We start from the raw sequence: 20,885 nt of genomic DNA, 5'->3' as shown, positions 1-20,885 counted from the left end.
TGTATTGCTGAAAGTTGTCCTTTTTTTGCTTGTTTAAAACAAAACCCACCACGATTGCCACAGAACTGCGAGGATCTGCGTCCTTTCTCGGGGTACCTTTTTAGTGCATCACACAGGAATTGCTTCATAGGTAAAAATAAACCACCTTAAAGTCTTAATGCTGTTAGTGATTAGCAGAAACAGAAACAGGAATGCACGGAAGCAAGATGATAACAAAGTGTGTCATGCAGCATTTTGGCTTAATGTATACGGTATTTCAAACCAATGCTGTGACTGGAGGGGCTGGGGGTTTTAATCCATTTAATCCATTCCATTCAGGTGACATCATTTAGAATTCAAATTGTATGTGAAGGCAAACTGTGTGGAAATGTGACAAATACCGGGGTGCCTACGAGAAGCGTGCCAGAGGTGTTCTTGTTTCTAGCATGCAGAGCTAATGCCTGAAGGCCTACGGCAGCAGCAGGAACTACTGCTGCTTCTAGTTCTTTACATGACTGCTTTGTTTCTGCTGGCTGTGGTCTGGTCACCGTCAGCAAGTGCTGTATGGCCTTAGGAAGTTTAACCCACGATCTCTGCAGGTTCAGTGACCAACTTAGATCCATCCCATGCTGTCTTGAACTGTTCAGGAACCGGAAATTCTTTCTGGTAGAGAAACAAAAGCAACAATGATGGTTAAATAAACAGCGGATACCTCATGAAAACTGATGGGATACTATTAGTGCTACATGACTGAGAAAGCATTGATAGCTCAGACACGCCAGGATTAGAGAGAAGCCTTCTTCATTACCCTAGGAAGCGATTTTGCAATGCCACACAGGAAAAAAAGCCTTATTGCTCCCCAGTTTCAAATAGCCTCGGTATGGTGCTACTTTGCAATAATCCCTCTCACACCATTATTTGGAACAACTAAGTAAATAAGTCTCATGTCAAAAAGGACTTTAGATTCCATCAGTGTCTGGGTTGGAAGACAGCAGAAAGGATTTAGATGTGGAGATTTAGCGAGGAGACTAATTTTAAGGATGAAAGCAGTTATTATAATACAGAAGAATAATATTTAAAAAAACCTCCTATAATTTTAAGTGTGATACACTTCAAAAGACTCAACATCCCTTGCGGGGTACACAAAATGAAGCAGAATATCAAAGAAATTATATCAATTATATCAATATCCATTCCATAGATTGGGTGATAGGATGGGAGATGTTCAGTCTTTCTCTGTTCCCAGTAAACAAACAACAACAACAACAACAAACCCATGAGGAGAAGGGTTTTTCATTCAGACCTCAAATAGGTGTTTTGATAGCCACTAATTTCAGATGATACAGTGATTTGAGGCAAGACTGATCAAAGGGACCTTTTTTTTTTTAAAGAAACAGGCCCCACAGTTCAGGAAGGACAGGGAACTGCTGGAGAGAGTCCAGCACAGAGCCACCAAGATGATGAAGGGAGTGGAGCATCTCCCTGATGAGGAAAGGCTGAGGGAGCTGGGGCTCTTTAGCTTGGAGAAGAGGAGACTGAGGGGAGACCTCATTAATGTTTATAAATATGTAAAGGGTGAATGTCATGAGGATGGAGCCAGGCTCTTCTCAGTGATGCCCAATGGTAGGACAAGGGGCAATGGGTGTGAGCTGGAACACAGGAGGTTCCGCTTAAACTTGAGAAGAAACTTCTTTACAGTGAAGGTGACAGAGCCCTGGAACAGGCTGCCCAGGGAGGGTGTGGAGTCTCCTTCTCTGGAGACATTCAAAACCCACCTGGACACCTTTCTATGTGATCTCATTTAGGTTCCTGCTCTGGCAGGGGATTGGACTGGATGATCTTTCGAGGTCCCTTCCAATCCCCAACATTCTGTGATTCTGTAATATGCCCCCACTGAAAATAATTCCCTTTTTAATTATCTGAAGCAGTCACTTTTGGAAACATGGATCATGAAAATTCTCGTTACATATTTTCTTTCAGAAAGCCTAAACCCCTCTACCATACAAAATTCCAGCCCAAAAGATTTATGAGAAATTTCAGTTCTGTCTATGGCCACTCAGTGCAATTTCAGCACCGCTCTGGGGAGAAACTAGGAAGCTATTCCGAGGATGCTCTGCCTGCACAGCCCCTTGCTGGTGTGTGAAGCGACACAGCATGGCTTTACCAGAAGTGCTGGTGGGCATAGTATGAAAATCTTCCTAGAACAGAAAAGGAGCTGGGAAAATGCACATGTTTCAGTGGCTTTTAAGGACATATGTTGGAAATACTAGAAAATACTACAGATGTTACCCAGCTTTAGAAAAAAACAAGTCTATTATACTTTATTATTTCATCTGCAGTAGTATTGTATTTATCTTAGTTTTAGCATCATCATCTTCAGGACTGAGTGCTCTCGTGTGAAGTGAGTTTCTTTGGGAGATTATGTTTAGATATCAAAAAAGAAAATTAAATGGACAGGAGATTAAGCCATTATCTATCAAAATATAAAGAAATAACGTCATGTCTGATCTTTGAAATCACTTTGTGCCCCAGAAAATAAGGAGTTCTTCCTGCACTGATAGCTGAGGTGTTGCTACATAGAAATTCAATTGTTTTAGATCACTTTTTGGTGATGTAATATGTGTGGTATGTTAGTTTCTTCCCTAACAGATTAACTGCTGTTAGCTACCAAGACTAGTGGGGAACGGGGAGGAAAGCTTTAAAAATATCTCACTCACATAATCACCATCTTGGGGGATGAGGATGTTCATCTCGGATGACTTGGCACTCACAATCTCACAATCTAATGATTCCTCACTGAGGTAGATGTGGCAGCCTTCTGTTTTGTTAATAGAAATGGTTGGCACTTTCCCCATCACCTGCAAAATGAAATCCACTTAATATCAAATCTTAAAACGCACACAAAGTTACTGGTAATAAAATCCTCGTTGCCTGCCAGGTCTAATTTTGGCCATCAACATCTGATCTGTGTGTCAGCTGCCTGCATGATGCTTATATTTTATTTCTTAGACACTGCAAAAATTCTTGGTGCTGGTAACAAAGATCTACACCCAACAGCAAATTTATACAGCAAGCTTTTAATACACAGTTTAAAAAAGCGCCTCTCTGATTCTCTCTGATTTCAGTGACACTTTTGTGCTCATATTTAGGTGGTGTTCACCTTATTTATCAGTGAGAACTGGTTAAGGAATCAAACATGTCAACTCCAGCCCAGTAAGGGCAAATGAAAGATCCCAGTGTACACTACTACTTGACAAGTGTTTTCTAATACATTCTGAAGACTTCACAGCTCTTCCAGGTTTTACAGCCTACAATAGGAAAGGGGTTTTATCCCCTTCAGGCAAGCTACAGTTCTAAGAAAGTATTGAGATCAATTTAATTAAATCTCTAAAGATATTTCTTATGTCACTTTAAAAGCAAGCACAAGAAGGGGAGAAAGGGAAGGAAATCTTCTCTTGTTTACAGTTCTACAGATGAAAAGATTTTTCATGGCTAGCTGGCTGACTCACTGACAGTCAGTGAAACTCCTCCTCCTCCCGCTGCCCTCTCTAGCAGGGGTAGCACTAGACCCTGGGCAATGCATCAAAAGGGCAGAGGTTATTCTGAGCCATAACACAGGAACAGCTTTTCATAGATATGTACTTGTTAATGAAAAAGTTATCCAAGTAATCATCCCAGTTAAGAATATATTTTCAGCTTCGGTGCCTTAAATGTGAGAGCAAGCAAAGGACAAGTCTGTCTGCCCTCTTGCATCCCACCCTGATCCTGAAGTCCGGCCTATGGAGTGATCCATGCATCTTAAACTGAGCTTTCCTTTCTTTAATGGGTTCTCATGAAACAGAGAGCAAAAGGAGGGTGTGTTTCATACATTTTGCAAACATCTGGCAGGAAAAAAAAAATAATAAAAAAAAAAACCAAACAAAAACACTGGAAGGAAGGAGAGCCAAGCAACATGGCTCTGAAGTAACTATAGCAAAATCTGTACCTTAAATTTACTGGCACTTGTTAATGTTAATGGTAACACATCATGTATTTGCAAATTATAAGCTCAGGTCTTCAAAATACTGAGAGAATTGAGGTGCTCAGCACTTGGCACACTCAAACCCTGCAGAAGCTGCCTGATTGATGCAGCATATAGCATACAGCATGTAGCATACAGCATATAGCATACAGCATATAACATAGAGCATACAGCATATAACATACAGCATATAACATACAGCATATAGCATACAGCATATAGCATATAAAATACAGCATATAACATACAGCATATAACATACAGCATATAGCATACAGCATACAGCATATAACATATAGCATACAGCATGTAACATACAGCATACAACATATAACATACAGCATATAGCCAGACTCTCTCTTCTTAAGTGGAACTCCACTCTGCTCTGTGGCATAGAAGCCTTATGCAATATTCATAGAACCTGCTTAATCAAAAGAATTTTGATTCTTAGAAGTGATATTTCCCCTCTATTTGAGCATTAACAAGCTGTGGATTTGCTGTTCATGACATATGAATTTTTCAGCTTTCATGAATAGGTCTAGAGGTAATGAGAAAAATCATCTAGTTATTAAAAAAAAAGCATTCAAATAAATGCCTGGGATCTTTTTCTTTAACTAACTGCCTCTGCCATAGGAAGACACGAAGTGATCATGAATAAAACTGCTTGTTACAGTTCAGAAGATGATGCACAGCTGGTAGCAATGCCAGTCACCTGCATGAGGTTCAAAATACAAAAAACCTCTCACTATGATTCCCTGTGGTGGCTGTGACCGGTATTTCTGAAGCACAGAGCAGAACTGTCTGCATTTAATATCAAACAGCAGGCACAGCCTTTTAAAAACCTTACCTTGCTTGAAGACTGATAGTTTGGTGTAATTTAATTAACATTTCATTTCTTTTTTGCTTAAAATAATGTATCCTAAAGTCCTTTCTTGAGAGTAGGTCGTGTATGTTGGACACAACCAAGTACTAGAGCATGTGTAGTTAGACCTGAAATATGTAAAGGGCGAATGTCAGGAGGATGGAGCCAGGCTCTTCTCAGGGATGCCCAATGGTAGGACAAGGGACAATGGGTGTGAGCTGGAACACAGGAGGTTCCACTTAAACTTGAGAAGAAACTTCTTTACAGTGAGGGTGACAGAGCCCTGGGACAGGCTGCCCAGGGAGGGTGTGGAGTCTCCTTCTCTGGAGACATTCAAAACCCACCTGGACACCATCCTGTGTGATCTCAGGAACCATTTAGGTTCCTGCTCTGGCAGGGGGATTGGACTGGATGATCTTTCGAGGTCCCTTCCAATCCCCAACATTGATTCTGTGAGTGAAGTGCTGTCAAAGTCAAGCAGAGTGTCTATATTTTGAACAGGATAAGTACACCCCAATAGAGAGGGCAATATATGGATTTTAAATACATCTATTTTCATTTCACGAGAACCACAAGGGAGGTGATTTCTGATGCAGCTTTGCTTACTGGTTATCAAAGACAAAACCAGTAGTGGCTCATGGGCCATTTGTAGGCAAGTGACTACATTACTCCCTCAGGTAATTGTCATGTCGCTGGCAGGGGAGATTCACAAGATCCCGGTGCCTGCTTTCACTTGATGTCATGCAGTTGTCCTTTGGCATTCTATTTGAACATTTCCATTAAGAGAATAAGAAAAAAAAGAAGTAACCATCTTCTGGGCTTAGAAATCCAGTAGCTAACTGACAGAATTTGTTCCATAAGCACCGCCCAACTTTCAAGTGTTAGGAGCTGTTTACCATGAAAGCAAGAAAATTAGAGGCAGAAGTAATAGTTCTTACAGTGTACAGATCTCTCAGCTTCCCTGGAACCAGAAGGGACTGGGCTAAGTGAGATTTTTTCAGTATAGGCATTTTCTAAATCCATCAGCAGAATTCAGTGCATATAAAGATAAATGTGGATGCATCAATCTCTTATTTTTGTGGTGCTCCTGTGAGCTTATAAAATCTCTTATAGCTACACCTTGGGGTTTGTTTTTTTCTTCCCCTGCTTGTTTTCTCTCTATCTTTCTTTTTCAAATAGATACTTACCTGAATCTGAATATCCCTGGAATTGATCACTTCCACAATTCCCACAACGTTGTCAAACACGAGGCCAAACTTTTTACAGTTGTCTAAGAGAAAAGCAAAAGTATATAAGAAAGGCAAGATAAAAGCAAATCTGTTTTTTTAAATAAAAGTCCTGGGGAGGGACTTTTCATAAGGGCAACTAATGACAAAACAAGGGGAAATGGGTTTAAACTGAAAGAGGGGAGGTTTAGATGAGATATTAGGAAGAAGTTCTTCACTGTGAGGGTGGTCAGACACTGGAACAGGTTGCCCAGAGAAGCTGTGGCTGCTCCTCCCTGGAAGTGTTCAAGGCCAGGTTGGATGAGGCTTTGAGCAACCTGGTCTAGTGGAAGGTGTCCCTGCTGCTGGCAGGGGGGGTGGAACTGGATGATCTTTAAGGTCCCTTCCAATCCAAACCATTCTATGATTCTAAATATTTAAAAGACGAGTAGACAAGGTGCTCAGGGGACATGGTTTAGAGGTGGAATTGGCAGTGTTGGGTTTATGGTTGGACTCGATGATCTTAAAGGTCTTTTCCAACCACTACAATTCTATGATTCTTTGATTCTATGCACACCTCCTACGTTAACTACAAAAATTCCCCGCCTTGCACTGCATAGCCCAGCAGCTTTACTCACGTGATCAATCCCTGACAGGGAATGGAATGATTCAGATGCATTATTAATCCCATTAGTCAGGTTTTTTTTTCCAAGATTGGCATTTAAAGCCCAGCTGAGCGATCCACTCACCGATAGTAATTGAATTGATTTTTCCTTTGATCTGAAGTGTAGATTTGTTACATTTAAAAATGTAGGCCACTTGCTTGAGTTCAGTGTTGTTAATGACCAGGTCATTTTTATCCTCTTGATATTCCTATTTCAAAAGAAAGTTTATTTAATTAGTTGTCTTTAACTAGCTAACAGTCAGACAGAGTTTAGTGCAACTTATCCTCGAGTCATTGCATCTTCACTTACAACAGAGCAATATCCTTCCTGTGGCTTAAAAATCTAATCTGTTTGGTGATCAGGTATTTCACCTCACTCACCCTCAGACGACACGTGTCTTTTAGAGCTGCAGAACTGAAGCATTTAGCACAGACCATGAAAAAAACTATGAATTTTGTAGCAAAGACACGCTCACACTAATTTAAAAATGTGCTCACAAAACCATTGCTTGGCTCCCATCCAATTTAGACCAACACCCTGAAGAACAGAGCAAGTTTTTGTTCCCCCAAATGTTCTATGATGGTCTATATGGTGTGTTATGTTATCTGAACAGGTGCAGGCATTACCATATACAATATGGAGTAATAAGTGAAGCAATTTCCTTTCTTTATGAAGCATGAAAGGACATTTACACTCTGTGGATGTCAAGGAAAGACTAAGCAGGGAGCCACAGGGAAAGTTCCAGGTACTACAACCCTAAAGCAAACTGGGGCTGCACCTTGTGCAAACTCAGCGCCACAGTAATGACTGTGGATATCACCTTCCCCGTGAGTAAACTGTGCATTGTTTCCTCTCTCTTTTAGCCAGCACAGTCACATGAATTTTCACTATATATTCTTTGGTATATGCCTACATACATTAACTCCCAAATTTCAACAAAATCTATATCTTTTCCAGCTGTAGGCTGAGCAAAAGGAGAACACTTCTCTACTTTTAAGCACGGGGGACATGTTTCCATAGAATGGGTGGTGAAAAATAAATGTATAATTCCATTAGTTAAGGAAGCTGGAGATAGTGCTCTGTGATAATGCTGTTATCTCTCACTCACACAAATGGCCTGCAAGAAGAGATTTTAATTGGAGTTCTCTACTGGACTCGTTTCTGGGGAACTGTCTGATTTTTCAAGGAATTGCTCTGACATTTTCCAGTTCAGATTAATTAGTATATGATTCTCAGAGACAAATTAATTAACTTTAGATGCTACGGAACAGTAGCAAGGCAGAGCAACGCAAGACTCAGCCCAATTGAGCTGCGACTTTGATTTGTTGCACCTTGACCACAGACAGGCTCCTGCTCAAGACCTGGTTTGCACGTGCAGGGTGCGATTCAGAGCTGTGACGGGAACTCACCACTCTCCACTTCTTTCCTTCTAGCTCCAAGACAGGAGCATGGCTCTGCTGCGGGGAATTCTTGGGAGAGGTGGGACTTGGAGTATGGCTTTTTGTTGGAGAACGAACAGGTGGACATTGGGCACGTAGGCTGGGGTTCTTGTGAGTCTTCTGGTCATCAGAGACATGTCGAAGCCCTAAAAAACAAAGAGTGTTTATGAAGGAGAATATTGTTTATGAATGTCTATATTCCAGTATTAAGGGTGTTCACATTTAAGCAGGAAAGGTTCATTTGTAATTGTATTAAATTGTTCTGTGAATTTACATTTTTTATTTCCTCAAGGTTTGCCTGGGTAACCACCAAAAGTCTAACTGCCTACATATTTTTAGGAGTTCATCTAAAACCTCTTTTACTGTGGATGGGCTATCTTAGTAACTTTAACAGGAAATGCCACAATGTCTCCTAGTCCCTCGCTATCTGTAGTGAGCTCTCAGAGCTTGCCATGGTTTTTAATCCAAAAAATTAGATTTTTTTTTCTGATTTATGACAATATTTGACCTATCCCTGCAGCATTAAAGGCAGATAGGTCAATCATATGTTTTTAAACTCACAGCCATCCACTTTAATGACAACCATCCAGTAGTAATACAGAAAGCTTTATTATTGTACTCCACACTGCTCTGTGAGCCATACCCAGGCTGGATGAGGCTTTGAGCAACCTGGTCTAGTGGAAGGTGTCCCTGCTGATGGCAGGAGGGTTGGAACTGGATGAGCTTTAAGGTCCCTTCCAACCCAAACCATTCTGTGATTCTATGAACGTAATACATTTTGATTCACATGGAATGTGAATCAGCAAGAGGGATAAATTTTTATTGGAATTGCAACTTAGAGGGTGACCAGCTACTAGAGATTAAAGACGTCCAGCTTGGCTGCCTTAAAATTAAAGGGACATCTCTAAATAAATGGTGTGATTTCAGGTATGCTGAACACATTTGGGTGCTGTTGCTTCTCCAGGAGGTTTTGGTACGCGATCTCATCCGTCAGACTCGCTGCAAGCCTCTGGAAGATCGGCAGTGCTTATATGCAACTTAAAAATCTGATGGAAGTTAGGTTACATCTAGCAGCTCTTAATGGAGTTTGATTTATGGACCACAATTTGATTTGTTTTCTCCTGACCTTTGGTAATTGCCTCTCCCTGGTTAAGCTGTGCAAACAGGGCTGAGCGAGATGCGGTTCCTTCATCCTTCCCGGTTTCCGTATCGAAGATGGGGGGAGGTCCAGGGGGTGGCGGTGGCGGGGAGAGGCATGACCCGCTCGTTAGAACAGATCGAATAGACATGGGTGATGCAACAGGACCCTGTCAGAGAGAGATGGAAATCATTTTACATAGTGATTCCAGGAACATTGTATTTTGATAACTCTTGTTTATTAACAACATCCCTGAATGCTGTGAGTTTGAGCGGCTCTAGGCAGCCACAGGCTCAGAAGAATTTCTGGCATCATCATCATCAAACATAATCCAATGAATCTTTCCCTGCATCAAAGCAGGCAAGGCTGGAAAGACTGACAGTCCACACCACCCCCTTACTGCAGAACTCCTCCACCTAAAATATTTCTATTAAATGCTTGTCAAAACTGATGTTAAAAACCTTTAACAGTGGATTCCATAATTTATTCCAGTGTTTACATACATAAAAGGGAAAATGTCTCCTTTTTTTTTCAGTTAGCCATACATTGGTGTGCATTCAGAAACATATAGGAAATGTTTTATCTAACAAATAACTGAGAGGGTCACGAACTGTCAGTTATACAACATGCTAAATTGTGTGCAAGATATAAAATGCTGTTCTTCAGACTGTTTAAGTAATGTGCAAAGATTCAAATTCAGTGTAAAACTATGGTGATTCAAGTGTCTTAGTTCTGAAATTCAGTATTTGAGTTTTTAGTTCAATTTCTCAAATTGTTTTTATCTTTTTTCCAATTGCAGGAGATCACAGCACACAAGTCATGAGTGAGTGAGGCCTTGGTAAAGTAAGTAATCCAATCTTTCTTCCATTTCCATAATCAAAAGTTCTTGTTTAGGTCTGAATTATAATGCTTCCATAGAATATTATCAAACAGACAGGAAATACTAATAATGGTCTGATTAAAATTGTATGCATCCTAATAATAGATGTTAGAATCTGAGAAACTGAGAAGGACTTTTTTCTGTCTTGCCACTGAGTGTCACTCTGATCCCATCTCTCTTCAGCAGAGCAGAGACTGTTTTAAAAGGACTGGTGTGAAAAATCAGACTGGTTGTGATGAATTCCGCTGGCTTTACAGACATCCTGCACTGCACCAGGATGTGTTTATTAGGCAGGCAGATACAATGGGGAAATGACAGGGACTTCCAGAGTCACAGCTCCTCTCATTGGCGACCTTTGTTAAGAGATACAGGTTGTTAAAAATGCATCCCTAGTAATCAATACTGAAAACAGATATTGCTTAGCTGGACTCAGAGGATATTTTTAACCACTTATGATGCTGCCCCTTTCTGCTTTCCACTAAACTGAAACAGCAAACTGTCTGTCTGGTTCAGGCATCTCGCATGAGTGAAAACTGTAGCTGCTTTTCAAAAGCTTTAAAAAGTAAACTTGTTCTGGCCTGTAATCTCAAACTGATAATGAGAAAGGGGCTGAGGTGCATGTGTTCCTTTTTTTTTTCCTCTTTTTTTTTTCCCCCTCTTTTTTCCTCTTCAGACATGCTTTTTAATAAAAAAGAAGCCTGGCACATTTGAGTAAGTAACTGCATTCCAGCCTCCTAGTCATTATGACCCTAATTAGAGTAGCATGGAAAGGTAATAACATTAGTTACCTTCTTAATGTACACCCTGGATTGGCACACACGTCTTTAGCACAGAAGTGCTGTTGCATTTGAAGGAGCTGTTTATGGAGTATGTTATAATATTTTATATATATATAAAAAATACATAGCAAGATTCTTTGTCACACTAGTGATGTTAAAATTGCATCAGACCAAAAAGGCTGGTTGAATCCCCAGTCCTCAGGTGAGTAATGAAACTGATGTGGTGGTACAGTTTGATTGTTTCTGAAAGGATCCAAGATCTCTTAAGGGAATGAACTCTTTTCTATGCTATTACATCTTTTTGATCAAATGTAAACAAAGGAGAAGAATCCCCTTTTGGAACTGATTATCATTTATTGTCAAGATATAGCAGAACTGATGTGGACCACTTTTAGAGACATTTCATTGTGCCATGGATACATTTAGCTCAGAGCATTTCTGCTTACATACTTAGTAGTTATAGGTTATTGTTTTAGGTTTGGGACAACTTCTTCACTGGGCCCTCAATTTCCATTCCCTGTCTTCCTGCCCCTGCTAATGTCAGTAATGTTACCTGCAGCAGAGTCAGCACAACTGTGAATTATTATAATAATAATAATAAAGAGTATCAGTGGATTCAGTGGCACTATCAGTTGTTGTTGCCTGAGGTACAATAGAGATCTTCCCTATCTGTTGCCTGCAACCATAGCAACTGAATCCACTATGTCCTGGTTATCCAGAATTATGAACATTGCATTTGCAGGGCTTTTTTAAAATACTCAGATACCCAGAAAAGGCAATCACCATTCACAGTACAGTGTGAACAGGCAGTTAGGAATTATGTGTACTTTATGGGAGGAGATGAATAGTAGTAGTGGTAGTGGTTAATAACTTCTAGTCTGAGATAAAAATCTGATTACTCAAATTCCAGATGAACATCTGATTTCCCAAACATACCTTATTGCTTCCACCTGCATAAATGCAGTGCTGTGATTTTCCAGAAACTTCTGGGTGAAAGACTCACGTGTTCATTTGGAATTAACACCAATTAAATTATGCAAAGGCTGCAAAGATGCATTCGAGGAAAAAAGATGGAGAAGTTATCTGGGTGTTCTGGATATAACACTGAGTGGTGGGTCACTCTGCCAGTCTCTTTGCTTAAACTGTCAAACTGGAGGCCATCAGAGATGGTGCAGGAGACTCCAGGCTCAAATGAAGCTGCTGAGCAGCATCCCAAAGGCAGTTTCCCAAATGGCAACAAAAATATAGAAATGTCTGTGTAACCAAGGTGAAAGCAAAACTCAGAGGGATTTATCTGTGGAAGTGGATGATCTCTCTCCTAGAACTCTGAAAGAACTATCTTGGGAAAGTACAGACAAAAAGGAAGGATTTTAAATACATCAATCAAATCTGGACGTGGTTTTGTAAGACTGAAGAGTGTCTTATTTACTTTTCAAGAAAGAGCAGAGGTAGGAAAGGATCCAGGAAACTAGGAGCATCTTTCCCTTCTAGAGCAGTACTGATGAAAAGACAAGTCTAGTAAAACATCTCAATCCTTGACCTGAGGAGTGAAGACATTCCAGTCCTTTGAGTGGGTTTCAAGAGTAGGAAACAAAAATTATCCCTTGCACTCATGCTGCCCATCTGCCTCCTCTTTTCTTTACAAGCCTGGTCCCTCCACCAAAGTCAGTGGCTGTCTCCACTGAGCTCAAAAGGTTACGAGTTAGATCTAATTAAGAACACAGGAGCTGTCACAAGGTATCGGAAGGGCACCTGAGGTTCAGTCACCCTTCCCACTTTTCCTCTTAATTTTGTGCAGTCACCGAAGTAAGAGGTGGACTTCACTTTTCTCCTGCATGACAAATTCTTGTCTAGTTTATGACCCGAGTTACAGCTACACAAGCTAACAGAGCATCATGATATTTTTCAGTTATGTCTGAATATTTGTGGCCATTCTGGAAAACTGCAAACAATTTCAATCATAAATTTAGGTCCAGCAAAATGAAATAGAACAGCATGGAAAGTCACAGAATCACAGAATGTCAGGGATTGGAAGGGACCTCGAAAGATCATCCAGTCCAATCCCCCTGCCAGAGCAGGAACCTAAATGAGATCACACAGGAAGGCGTCCAGGTGGGTTTTGAATGTCTCCAGAGAAGGAGACTCCACACCCTCCCTGGGCAGCCTGTCCCAGGGCTCTGTCACCCTCACTGTAAAGAAGTTTTTTCTCAAGTTTAAGCGGAACCTCCTGTGTTCCAGCTCACGCCCATTGCCCCTTGTCCTACCATTGGGCATCACTGAGAAGAGCCTGGCTCCATCCTCATGACATATTTATAAACATTAATGAGGTCTCCCCTCAGTCTCCTCCGAGCTAAAGAGCCCCAGCTCCCTCAGCCTTTCCTCATCAGGGAGATGCTCAAGGGAAAAGACAGACAAGTCTCACTACAGAGGAGGCAGACAGAGACTTGCTGGAAAGAGGGGTTCAGTCTCACTCTGCCTTTTGTCTTCTTTTCTTTGCCATTTTGATTCACCTGATTGAAATCAAAGAAACATTCTAATGAGGTGAAATTCTTTGTGGGAAGAGTGGCTCAGGGAAACTCGAACTAGGGGACAGAAAGCATGAAAGTGAACTGGAAATGCAGGAAAGACTTTGTCCTTCTTGCATTCCCTTCATGCCAGGAAGAGGGGACCTGTGCTGCACTCAAACGTGCTGACGCAAAGGGCGGATTTAAAATCAGCCTAGTGAAGTGGTTCCAGGAATTTTCTTTTTTTTTAATTCGTTTTAACCTCTATTAATACACAGGCCTTCAAGTTACCAACCTAAGTCACTGGCAATTAGTCTGCTTTCCTGAGTCACCCTTCCAAGACCACTTAGACCCTCAGGCTCTAGAATATTTCTGAAGCAGACTCTTAAACTGCTCTGCTGTCTGGCAATAGTTGTGTATAGTCCTATCCAGTTTCAACTAAAGTGCCCTTCACAAAGTCCATTCATTGCTGTTCTCTATAGGGTGGTGTTTGTCAGAGCTGCTGGGAATAAAATAGCATGTTATATACCCGCAAAAGTTCATCTATCCTAAAGCAGCAGGTGCTTACCAGCTTCGCTATTTGCAAACAACTCTTCAGATTAACTTCAAGCAGATGTTAACAACAGTGTGTCTGTACACAAAGAGTATTAAGAGCCATTTGGACTAGCAAAGGCGGTTATTTGCAAGCCGCCTTTCTTCCAGTTTTATTTCAGCTGTTTGCCTCGGTAACAGCTGCTGTTCTCAGTGCTGTGGTGTCTAAAAGACATCACATCGAGTTATGCTGAGAGCCGACTGTTCCCATTAACATCTTGGTGTGGTCATTTTTCCATCGTTTGCAAATAAGCCCCCTTGTCAGAATTATCAGTGTAAGAATTCTTGTAAGAATAATTCTTGTAAGAATTCTTCACTGGAACATGTTGCCCAAGGAAGTTGTGGCTGCTCCTCCCTGGAAGTGTTGAAGGCCAGGTTGGATGAGGCTTTGAGCAACCTGGTCTAGTGGAAGGTGTCCCTGCTGATGGCAGGGGGGTTGGGACTGGATGAGCTTTAAGGTCCCTTCCAACCCAAACCATTCCATGATTCTATGAATAGATAGCTACAGCCTTACTTTGTGAAAATGTAACACCATCATAAGCCATTAACTTTTAACCTGCTAGCTTTGTATCATAGTGAACTTGATGTGCTTTAAATCTTGTTCCTGGAGCTTTCTGAAATGGAGGGAAAATGTCATTATTTGAGTAAGGTCCTATCAAGAACAAGAGAGGTGAGCCCTGCAGCTCTGTAGGGGATGGAATAGTCCGGAAATTTCCTCCCATGGAAAAAAAAATTGTCTTCAACCTCTGTCTAAGCCATGCTCTATGGTGTGACAGGAACAGGTCAGGGTTTGGTCCTTGCTGGAGAGCCCAGAGCCATCTGCAGAGAGGCCCAAGGGGCTCCCGTTAACAGTGGCTTCCTCCAGTGACAGTGTGTGAAGCTGCTCGTGGAGCTGGCTCTGATAAATGTGTGTCTTTGCTGGTCATGGGTTTGCAGGGTTGCAGCACAGCCTCAAATCACAGAATCACAGAATGTTGGGGATTGGAAGGGACCTCAAAAGATCATCCAGTCCAATCCCCCTGCCGGAGCAGGAACCTAAATGAGATCACACAGGAAGGCGTCCAGGTGGGTTTTGAATGTCTCCAGAGAAGGAGACTCCACACCCTCCCTGGGCAGCCTGTCCCAGGGCTCTGTCACCCTCACTGTAAAGAAGTTTCTTCTCAAGTTTAAGTGGAACCTCCTGTGCTCCAGCTCACACCCATTGCCCCTTGTCCTACCATTGGGCATCACTGAGAAGAGCCTGGCTCCATCCTCCTGACATTCGCCCTTTACATATTTATAAACATTAATAAGGTCTCCCCTCAGTCTCCTCTTCTCCAAGCTAAAGAGACCCAGCTCTGGCAGAAGGGTGAGGTATCTTCTATTTTCTCTTTGTTGGCTACCTAGCCGGCTCACTGGAAGAAAGAAATGTCTGTTTATGTCGAGGCAGCTGTGGTTCAAATTCATCTATGTTGAATCTCATTTAATTCACTTGAAAGTAAAGCAGAGATGAGTGAAGCCCTTTGCTTCTGAGAAGCTGGGCCTTGTGACAGTACATTTCTCCTAAGGGGTTCCCCTGGAGTGTGACAGCCAGTCTTGTTAGAGAAATAAGATGTTGTTCTTGCATAAATAACACAAGTGCTCTGGGTGCCACACTGCCAGCAATCCTTGCTGCCCGTGTGCAGCTTGACATGTCTATAGGTTAAACCCAGCTACCGAGAGACAGTGAGAATTTCTTTTCATGTCTTATTACAGATGCTGCTATTTCCTGAGCCCTTCTTGCTGAACAACTCCCTGGGTTAGCCTTCCATGTCACTGTGACTATATTTGCAGTGTTGGAGCAGCAAGGAGCCCTAGTGAGAGGCTCATATGTCTGGGGATCCGAGGGGCTGATGTGCCAGGCCCTGTACAAACACCCACCGTGTTCCTCTGTGTTTATCCAGCTTGAGGTTGACACAACGCAGCACGGAAACCAGGGCGGGGGAACAAAGTTCTTATGGTGGCAACCTGCTGTGCAGCATTTGAATGGACACACAGTTCTTGTAGCTGCAATGGTTGTTTTTAACTCAAGACAAACAGATTCTAAACATCTATACAATGCATATAGATAAATTATATATGCATGTGTAAAATATATAGTACCTATTTTATTAGTCGTTCATATTAAGAGGTGAGTATCTATTTGCAGCTGAGGCAACAGGTGGGTTGGATAGAGGCACAAAATCCCTTTCTTAATTTACTGAAAAGCCTTCTTTTCATGGCAGCAGATCAACAGGAATCCTAATGGGGACTACATTCTTCTCAAAAAAAAAAAAAAAAAGAAAGATATATCTCTCTTTTCTCCCACTCTCACTTGATAGTAATCCTAGTTTCACACTGGAAATTATTTCACCATTCTGTATTGTTCTTTCCATACATATGCACAGCTAAAGACAAGAATCATGAAGCTCAATATATCATGTATCACCCTCTGGGAACAGGTGGACTGTGACACAGGGGCACAGAGCTCCTGTTAAGGTGTTTTTTGTGCAAAAGTAGCTTAGCACAACAGTTCTATTACCTACTGTATTTAAGCCACCTGTCTGCGAGGGGTTATGCTGCCCTGAGAGCTGCAGTTTACTCAATGGAACAGCTGACTTTCAGGGCCTGTCATCTTTGTGAGTTAAAACACAAAGCAGCAAAAACCAGACCAGCCTCTTTTCTTGTTACCAGTTCTCAACAGAATTATTTATCTGCTCAGTTTTCAAACTTTTTAAGCCCCTTTTAATACACTTCTGCCATTTATCACCTGTTCAGGATTTAAAATGGTGCTTACATCTTCCCAGTTACCCAACCAGAAATGTTTTACACAGCCAAGGTCTTCTAAATCAGTTGAGAACCGTATGCTGATGGAGTTGTCAAAAGGTAACACGCTTCCACTGGAATATTAAACCATCTTTTACTCAGATAAACATTCAGTTCAGAAGAAGATCATGCCTTTAGCAATATAGCAAAGTTTTAATAGATGTGCCTTTTCCTTTTCTTTCAATTTTACATACTTTACATTTTCTTTTTCCTCTCCCTTTTCCACTGGAACTCGGTTGTATTACGTTACAGGTCAGGTTGTATTTGACAGCTGTTGTCAAACAAGCCTCACCCAGGTTCTCCCTTAACCTGTCTGAATGGTGTTTGCTCACTGATGCTAAAAGGACACCGTTGATATCCAGTAAAGACAAATATAGTCAGCCATTGTTGGAATAAAGGAGTAAAACTACTTTCTTTCCAAGGGCTGTGGATGTAATTGAGGCAGTCTCCACCAAAAAGGCAATTATAGAGTTGCCAGGATGGCCAGTTCCTAAATGGCAGCGTACCAAAACCTGAACATTGAGTATTCTCTGAGATGGAAACAGTGGAGATGAAAAGATGCATTAAGGGCAGTTAATGACAAAACAAGGGGAAATGGGTTTAAGCTGAAAGAGGGGAGGTTTAGATGAGATATTAGGAAGAAGTTCTTCACTGTGAGGGTGGTCAGACACTGGAACAGGTTGCCCAAGGAAGTTGTGGATGCCCCCTCCCTGGAAGTGTTCAAGGCCAGGTTGGATGAGGCTTTGAGCAACCTGGTCTAGTGGAAGGTGTCCCTGCTGCTGGCAGGGGGGTTGGGACTGGATGAGCTTTAAGGTCCCTTCCAACCCAAACCATTCTATGATTCTATGCAAATTTTTCCACAAAAAAAGCATAAGGAAATAGAGAAAGGGAGAGGAAGGGAGAGGAATGGAAGAGGAGAGAAAAGGAGAGGAAAGGCTGTGACTGAGAGAAATTCAGCACCTTGAAAATGTCTGCATCTTATCCAAGATAGAGACATTTAAATCAGTGTATCGACGCTGCCCTTCCTTTTATCTGCACGAGGCCTCTGGGGCTGCGGTTGTGGCCGTGGCTGGGATCTGGCACCACAGTTTTGACCTTTAGCTTCAGTCAAGTGGCTCAGACGATGGCTGCCTGATAAGTGGGTCAAACTAAACACAGCAGAGAAGCGATACAGGGAGGATAATAGGTAGGAAGCCTTTGCCTGCAGAAGTTGTTCTTTTGCAGCTGCTTCACCTCAATATGTAGAGAGACAATGTATTACAGGAAAATGTTTTGATAGCACAGGAGAGAGGCAGGGCCATTTTATAAGAAAATGTTTGGAGATGATTATTTTAGACAAGAATGAAATGGCCAAGGTCTGTATTGAGACTAGGATAATTGCACTCAATCACACTTATGTAGGGATTATAATATCTCTTGGTGTGGAGTCTGTGGAGAATTTCAACTTTGAAAGAGCGTTTTTAGAAACTATCTATCTAATGAGTTAAAAAATATTTTTTTAAATGATACTTCAGTAGAAAAATACTTGAAGATACTGTATTGGCTTAAAGGGGAACAGGATATAAATACATCTCAACTGCTTGTAAAGAGGCGGACTTCTGAGAATTTGTTTTGATTTGGAAATGGGGGCATAACATTTGTCACTGGAGTGAAATTTGGTATTAGAAACTAAGCACTGTAATGAAAGTCACTGCTAGTTTGTAAATTCCTCCTGTTTGTAAATAATCCTGCTGACAAAATTTGTCTGAAATGACTATGTACTGCAAAGAACAGAAACTGAACTGCAGATCCACCTGAGAGGAACATTCAAAGCAATTACCCTTGAGCAGGATTTGGTTTTGAACACTTATTGGATGCACGGGGCACTAGAGCAATCTCTCATTATTACTGGTGGTTTTCTTGCTGCAAAACTAACCTGCAGAAACAAGAGCAGAAGTTTCAGTTCCCCTAGCTTACTCGTGCAGTCCCCGTAGCAAACAAACTTTCATTAGGCATTCTTGTGAGCTTACATTGCATCTGTTCACTTCTTTGCATCACCAAAAATAGTCGAGAGGGAAGAAAGAGCAGGACAACTAATGACAAAACAAGGGGAAATGGGTTTAAGCTGAAAGAGGGGAGGTTTAGATTAGATATTAGGAAGAAGTTTTTCACTGTGAGGGTGGTGAGACACTGGAACAGGTTGCCCAAGGAAGTTGTGGATGCCCCCTCCCTGGAAGTGTTGAAGGCCAGGCTGGATGAGGCTTTGAGCAACATGGTCTAGTGGAAGATGTCCCTGCTGCTGGCAGGGGTGTTGGCACTGGATGATCTTTAAGGTCCCTTCCAATCCTAACCATTCTATGATTCTATGATTCAATAGAATCCCTTCTTTAGGTGAAAAAAAAAAAAGCAAAAAAAGGGCACTTGCTGTTTATCAGTAAGAAGTGAAAAAAGACAGAGGTTTTACTGTGACAGCTGTAGATTTCGTGTTAAAGTCAGAAAGTTGTAGCAAGCAGAAATGGCAGTTGCTGCATGGGTAAAATGCTACACTGGGTATTTCAAACATTTCATTATAATACCAGCTTTTGCATAAGACTCATTGACATCTGAGAATTAAGATTTATTTATTATTTAATTATTTAATCTTATGCAGAAGATTAAATCTTGCAAATCTCCCTTAGGTTAATAATTGCTATTGTTCCCTTTGTCAAGATGGCTAAATTGAGATGTAGGGAGCAGAGTGAACTGCTACCCTCCACAGGGTATGTCTGGCAGAAAGAGGCTCACCCTTTACATTCAAAAAAATGAACTAGAGAATTACACTTTTAAGGAAATACTGTAGATCCATCTGACTTCCACTGACAGGCGTATTTTCCCTGACAACCAATTAATGAAAATGAATACCTCAGATCATGGTAGAAATACAGAGTCATAGAGTGAAACGTTTTACTCTCTGGGACAATCTTGCTCACAAACATAAATACTTTAATTATGTAGTTTTCTTCTGTGAGCACAGTACCAACAAATATCCAAACTTGAAATGCCGGCAACTTACGTAGGGTCCAGTTTTGTACCAGCACTCCATGTGGGTAGCAAAACAGGCTCAGATACACAAAGGTCATAGAATCATAGAAAGGTTTGGGTTGGAAGGGACCTTAAAGCTCATCCAGTTCCAACCCCCCTGCCAGCAGCAGGGACACCTTCCACTAGACCAGGTTGCTCAAAGCCTCATCCAACCTGGCCTTCAACACTTCCAGGGAGGGGACAGCCACAGCTTCTCTGGGCAACCTGTTCCAGTGTCTGACCACCCTCACAGGAAAGAATTTCTCCCTTATATCTAATCTAAACCTCCCCTCTTTCAGCTTAAACCCATTTCCCCTTGTTTTGTCACTAACTGCCCTTGTAAAAAGTCCCTCCCCAGCTTTCTTGTAGGTCCTTAAATCCACACTGACTTCTTGGCTTTCTCCTCGCACAGTCCCACACATTTCAATAGGATGCCCTCAAGGAGTAAAATATTGTCACACATCTTGGCAGAATCAGAACCAAAGTGAATAAGGAGAGAGAATTGTGTTAAGATCCAAAGATCTGTCAGCATCTGTCTTTAGCACAGATTTATTCTAAAGCTGACACAGGTAACTTGTTGTCAGAGCTGACTGCTTAGTCATTATTTCAACCTTTTTGCACCTGTTTTGGTGTCTGTCTTGTAATTTATTAAGACATTTCTTTCTCTTTCCTCTAAAGTGTTTGCCTGTGTGTTCACTGCCAGAGCCAGGAACGCTTCACTGTATGCACTAGTGATCTGTTCCAAGCTTGGCTGTAGCTGCCCTGTGCAGCTCGATGGAAAGGTACAGAGGGGGCTGGAAATGGCCCAGCTTTGTCCTGCTGCCATGGAGCACGGCCAGAAATGTGCACATCACAGCATGGACTGTCTATAGGTGAAGGGGACAACTGCCCACTGGAAAACCCATCCCCTACTGGTTGGAAATCCAAGCACAGTCTGATCTAGGCTGATGCTCCTGGGGT

At 41.7% G+C, this 20,885-nt stretch overlaps 1 protein-coding gene across 4 annotated transcripts in view; it reads right to left on the bottom strand.

The window, feature by feature from the left end:
* Positions 1–234: 234 nt before the first annotated feature.
* Positions 235–20,885, bottom strand: part of CAP2 (cyclase associated actin cytoskeleton regulatory protein 2) — a 63,493-nt gene continuing 42,842 nt past the window's right edge. For all 4 annotated transcript variants that reach the window (XM_010177517.1, XM_029087353.1, XM_029087352.1 and 1 more), the window contains 6 exons: positions 9,298–9,478; positions 8,142–8,317; positions 6,817–6,940; positions 6,050–6,132; positions 2,697–2,837; positions 235–642 (listed from right to left, as the gene is read on the bottom strand). In XM_010177517.1, the coding sequence (XP_010175819.1) occupies positions 559–642; positions 2,697–2,837; positions 6,050–6,132; positions 6,817–6,940; positions 8,142–8,317; positions 9,298–9,478 (789 nt within the window). In that variant the 3' untranslated portion in view covers positions 235–558. The remainder of the gene's footprint in view (positions 643–2,696; positions 2,838–6,049; positions 6,133–6,816; positions 6,941–8,141; positions 8,318–9,297; positions 9,479–20,885) is intronic.

Source organism: Antrostomus carolinensis, unplaced genomic scaffold (assembly GCF_000700745.2).
Source record: "Antrostomus carolinensis isolate BGI_N321 unplaced genomic scaffold, ASM70074v2 scaffold19811, whole genome shotgun sequence".
Taxonomy (NCBI): domain Eukaryota; kingdom Metazoa; phylum Chordata; class Aves; order Caprimulgiformes; family Caprimulgidae; genus Antrostomus; species Antrostomus carolinensis.
Note: the sequence above shows the minus strand (reverse complement) of the source record. Positions and strands in the feature narration are given on the sequence as shown.